Raw genomic sequence first — 5840 nt, 5'->3', positions numbered from 1 at the left:
CTTGACACTGTGTTTCTAGAGTGGTAGTTGTTGGTGCCCCTATCAAGGGCTTGTTGGGTATGTTGCTGAATGGATCATAAATGACCACATCAATGAAGAGGAATGACTGAAGAATTTATGTTATTGCTTGGTGTGTTGATGTGTTGCTGACTGGATCATAAATGGCCACAGCTACGAAGAGGAATGATTAAAGAATTTGTAGATATTTGTTGGCATTTCTGGGTGCCCGCATCAAGGACTTGTAGTTTGTGTGGTTATGTTGCTGATCGGATCATAAAGGGTCACAGCAACAGAGGGTCAAAGAATGACCAAATAATTATCTGGTACAGTATTTGTCGATGCCCTCATCAAGGGGTTGTGTTTTGTTTGTATATGTTGCTGGATCATAACGGCCACAGCAACGAAAAGGATAGACTGAAGAGTTTGTTGGTATTTGTCGATGCCCGCCACAGGTGCTTGCAATTTATTGGCAGATAATCATGAGTGCAGAGGGGGATGAGTCTGGGATGCCAGACACCACAGTTGAGCCTTCTGGATGTGCCTGCTTGATAACCCCAGTGAAATTCTCTTGAATGCTGTTCTGTTGGTTCTGTTTTTTAAGGTTGATTTATTAGTGATTTTGTTTTGACATGGCTGTTGATTCGATGCTGTGTGAAATCCCCCATCTATAGCACTAGGAATTTAACATCTCTCCTGTGTATATTTGAAATCTCTGCACTAAATTTTCATTACCTGAAACATTTCAAATAGAGTACACCCAAAAGTTGTGACAAAGCATACTTGGTTATACAAAAACAGCTTGCATTGTGGGAAATATAAAACTAAATTGAATATATTCGGGAATAACAAAATCTACAAAATAATATATATTTTAAAAAAATAGTATATTATTTAAACATTCGTATACTGTTTTTGTGATCACCAGCCAAAAATCCATGAAATACTTTCAAAAGTGATCAGAGCGCAAAATCTTTGCATTATTCGATACAGTGACCCTTGATTATATTTTTCCTCATATGTTACAACCTACATTTTTTAATGAAGGATTTTGTATGTTTCCCTTTAGATTTTTTATTATCATTTTATCGTATACTTGTTTGGCCATAGTCAAAACAATTGAGGCACTTTTATCTATAATTTTTGTATGTTCTGTGTATTTGTGCTGAACAGGTAATGTAGGTAAACCCATGGTGACTGTCCTACAGCATTACCACAGCAGAACAAAACTAAAAACAAACTGTTCAGTGGAATGCAGTGTGGAGAATGGGAGAGAGGTGACCCTGTCCTGGTACAGAGGAAATTACATGTTGAACCAGACCAGCAGTCCTGATCTCAACATGACCCTCAGAATCCCTCTGGAGGTTGAACACCATGACGACAGTATCTACAGCTGTGTGGCTGCAAACCCAGTTAGCAACCAGACAACTTTTCTCAACATCTCTGCCACCTGTTCTGCCCCCCCAGGTAAGTCAACCTCATGTTCATTTTGCTTTTTAGACCTTGAATGTTCATCCTGTGAATGATTCCCTCAGCTACTCTGTTCATATGTAGCACTGAGGCTAATTCAATTAAAGTGGTGGGAAAAAGATTAACTCATTGAAGCAAATCAGTATAGCCAGTACAACTATGTACTATTACATGTTATTCTCCAACAAGAATATTTGCTCAGTGATTATTTGATTATTATATGTGAGAATGAGAGAAACTACAGCTCTATTAGATATTCTCATGAAGGAAAGCATTGTTGTATTGCTGTGTATGTTAGGAATTAACTTAATATTTCAATTAGGCCTCAAATACCTGACATGATTAGATAAGGATTTCAGAGGTGCCTTTGATCTCTTACAAGGAGGCTATGCTAGGCACTTAACTGAAGCGTTCTGTTCGCATAGCGTCTGCTGCAACAATTAACTTCACCTATAATCAATGGAACTGGCTACAACAGACGTGATAGTGGCGTGTATGTTTGAAACAATTAGACCAGTCTAATTAAAACTATTTTTACACTACGCGAACAGAGCGCTTCAGTACTCCCTTAACTGTTTAAGCTCACCTTTATTTACAAACTGGAACAAGCGATTAACAACTGAGACATCTGCTCAAAACCTTTATTTACGTTTCCAAAAAGCTGTTACACAGTTATGCTGGTAGCTACCTGGGCTGGAATGCTATATCTCATGTTTATATCTCCTTTCACAGACTCCGTCAGGTCAAAGAGGAGCCATTCTTTACTGATTGGATTGCTGCTCATTCTGATTCTGATATCATTCTGTGTTGTGTTACCATTCTGCTTCAAAAGAAAACTGGAGGCTGAGAGTGAGTATTGTTCATGAGTATAGTCAAGGGAAATGTTTTTCATGTGTCTGCAGTAAGAGATGCTCAAAAATGGATATACTTGTCAAATTCACAGTGACAGTAGTGCATCCAAAAACATTTTCACTTCTCATATAGATCCTTCTGAAGAGCCCCAGTATAGCATTTTAGCCTTGAAGATACCAGTGTTATTTACACTGTTACAAGCCATACTGAGAGAAGTAGCTAAACAGGTTCCTCTTATTCAGCGTAACTGTTATCAGTAGTTTACTGTTGATTTGTTGGGAATCTGACCTCTATTTTAAGTATACTATTTCAGAATTTTTGCCTGTGCTATCCTTGGTTTGCCCTGTTCCTCCTCTAACACTGACTGTGTTTCATGCACTTCAGTATCCCGGTTATGACTGGGATTCAGAAATCTAGTTACACCTCATCCCGGGCAGCGGTTGGCTACATACATAGAACTCATTTGTTGGTAACCGAAATATTAGTATTTATTGTGGATACAGGGATAACCAAGTTTCTCTGTGTTCATGTAAACAGCATATTCTGAATATGATCAAAACTGGGATAAACCTCATAACCAGGATCAAAGTCGATGACTGCGTTTACATGCACTTCAGTATGCTGGTCAGGATTTTGAAGTATACTGGATCTTCTATCTTTTGTGTTTGCGCATGTAAACATCATATCTTGATTTAAGAACCCCAGATAAGCCTTGTACAGTAGTATCATGTAATACTTGTATTTTTTCCAGTATTTATGATGTATACAGGGATATTAATCATTTCTCTGTGTTCATGTAAAAAAATCTAAATCGGGATAAGCCTTAAAACCAGGATGCCTACGTCCATGTAAGCACAGTCATTGTGCACCACCATGCTATTCCAACAGTCTCCTCCCACCATTCCCCTCTGGCCTCTGAAGGGAAAAACACTTTAAGAGGAGGAGTTAATGTAGCTGATTTCCTGTAAACGGTCTCCTGTGCAGAAAGCTTATGGGTAAACCCCAAACAATTGTCAGGAATTGCAGCCGTTAGATGGGAAGATAAAATGGTGAACTGGGTGTGTCCACTTTGGAGTGAGCATCATTGTTTATGTCCAATGTCAGTTTGTTGTGCAATGTGGTTCCTTCTATTATCAAATGTTGCAGTGCATGTGTAACAGGTTTTTGAATATAGAAGCTAGTGCATATGCAGTATACAGTGCATAGATTAACAGAGTATTAGAATTTTGGTGTTGTTGACATAAGAGATATGATCTCATAAATTATCACAGTATTTCACAATAATGTGTTTTAAGAATATACTATCTAAATATTTTAAACAAAGCACATACTAGATGATACATCTATTGAAATATTAATGTTGTTGTTTTTATATTTGTAGTGTTTTGACAGATAATTGTGGACCCTTCCAAGTAGCATTAAAAATATAAGGTTTATATGATGAACTTTGGCATTAGGCCATTTTATTATAAAATGTGTTAATCAAGTTCTTTTCCACAGATAATCTATAATTTATTATGCATTGTGACACGAGTTCCTTTATCTTTTAACATACTTTTTAGGTATAGGCATAGGGATACTTTTGTGATATTGACAGATACATTTACAGCTGATGTGTTTATCCAAAGAGACTTACAACAATCAAGGTACAACAAAGGTACAGTGCCACTAGGATATTGGGTTACACTTTACTTGAAGGTATCTACATAAGAGTGACATGGCACTGTCACGTGTCATAAACATTATAAACAAGTCATAAAGGTTTATGACATAATGCTTCTGTCAAGTGTCATTCGGTTTTTGTCACGGTTTTCTGACAAGTTAGGGTTAGTGTTAGGGTTATGGCAGTGTCATGTCATATGTATAAACTCATGTTCACTCATGTTCACTCTTATGTATAAACCTAAAGTAAAGTGTTTCTGGATATTGTTCGTGCAGGAATAAGTAGCCTACTACTCCCACAGAATATACAGTTCAAACAGTTCAAACAAAGTCATGGGAGGGAGCAGATAGGGAAGAAGGTAGTGGTTAAGATAAAGCAGAGGAGGTACTCTCAGAAGAGTAAGGGCTGTATTTTCCACCCTGGCGCATGGCGTAAAACTCGTTTTCCACCCGGTGCAAAGTTTAATTCCTTATTTTGCATGTTTATTTTTTAAACAATGCACCCAAGCGTTGTGGCAATTAACAACTTAGGGAGTGGCTTAGCGCATTGTCTAAAAATCGCTATTGTACACCTGGTCAGAAGTCTATGGCAAGTTGTTTATATGTTATTTTAAGAGCGCATTGTCAACAGTCATATTGGCAGGTGCACCTATCATCTATGAACGCACACCAGCGCACGTCTAAGCAAAACATTACAAATTACATGATTACAATAGGAAACATAATTAGAATAAAGATATTACGAAATACTGTACATCTCATGATGAGTAGTTATTCACCATCATTTGCAATGACGGTTAAAAGTGATTAGGGCGAGAGACACGTATGGAGCACAGCTGAAGACGCACTGTCACGAGATATAAGCAACTCCTCTGCAGGGTAAATGCTGTTTTATTCAGTCATTTGAGCAATATTAGGGTAAGTGTTGCTTTTTCCAGCCTATGTTTTCGATGGTAACCCATTGTCAGTGAAAGTAACTTACTGCATATAACTGTCTTGTCGTTGACTGACACCATGATGAAGTTATTTTTCACTTTGCCAATGAGTTCAAATAATAGACGAGTGCAAATGCGTGAAGGCTATGCTAGGTTTTAGTAAAGCATGGTTTAGTGGAATGACTATTCCATACGGTCTTGCAAGCAGCCTCCTTCAAATGCGCTGTTGACTGTCAAAATACAGATACATTCTTTGACATTGCGCTTTGTGCCGTTAAAGGGAATGACAGATGTCATTCTCATTGGTTTTAAAATGCTGTTACGCCCTAAACACACCCATACATGATTAAGAAACCAGGGAACACCTTGTTGCTCTCCCAGTATGGACTGGACATCCTACTAGATTTGAATAAGCTTTTGACGAGTGACGATGCGCTTTCGACTGTCATGATAGGGCCTTTACCCTCAGAAGGTTTTTGAAGATAGAGGGGGATGCCCAGCTTCTGCTAGGAACTGATATCGTGTTCCATCATGGGCAACTACAGATGAGAAAGGTTTTGATTGCCAAATGGCCAATATTTAAGTTTTCCTAACAATAGCACAATAAAGAATTCAACTTTCTTTGTTGTTGTGTGACAAGTTGTCTCTTTGCCATGTTGTGCACAACCGCCATGTTTGGTACTGATTTACTGTAATTTCGGTATTACCTGCAGCCAGCTTATAGTTTTATGACTGTGTACTATACTAAGTAATTTGACTATATTCATTAAAGTTCAGGGCTGGGTTTCCAGAAATATTGTAAGCCTACGTAGTTAATAAAATCCCATTCGCAAATGCCATGTCATTTTTACAGCATTTCCCAAAAGCACCATAACTTTGTGTACATATTCTCCAGAGTAGTCTTACACAGCTACAGTCCCTAGG

General features: G+C 38.0%; 1 protein-coding gene across 1 annotated transcript; it reads left to right on the top strand.

The window, feature by feature from the left end:
- Positions 1-479: 479 nt before the first annotated feature.
- LOC125306735 (signaling lymphocytic activation molecule-like) lies at positions 480-2579 on the top strand. Its single transcript, XM_048262209.1, has 4 exons — positions 480-537; positions 1171-1464; positions 2200-2316; positions 2452-2579. Exons 1-4 carry the CDS (start codon positions 480-482, stop codon positions 2577-2579), a joined length of 597 nt encoding a protein of 198 aa, XP_048118166.1.
- The last annotated feature ends 3261 nt before the right edge of the window (positions 2580-5840 follow it).

Source organism: Alosa alosa, chromosome 1 (assembly GCF_017589495.1).
Source record: "Alosa alosa isolate M-15738 ecotype Scorff River chromosome 1, AALO_Geno_1.1, whole genome shotgun sequence".
NCBI lineage: Eukaryota > Metazoa > Chordata > Actinopteri > Clupeiformes > Clupeidae > Alosa > Alosa alosa.
The sequence above is the reverse complement of the archived record's forward strand: the minus strand, read 5'-3'. Positions and strand labels throughout refer to the sequence as shown.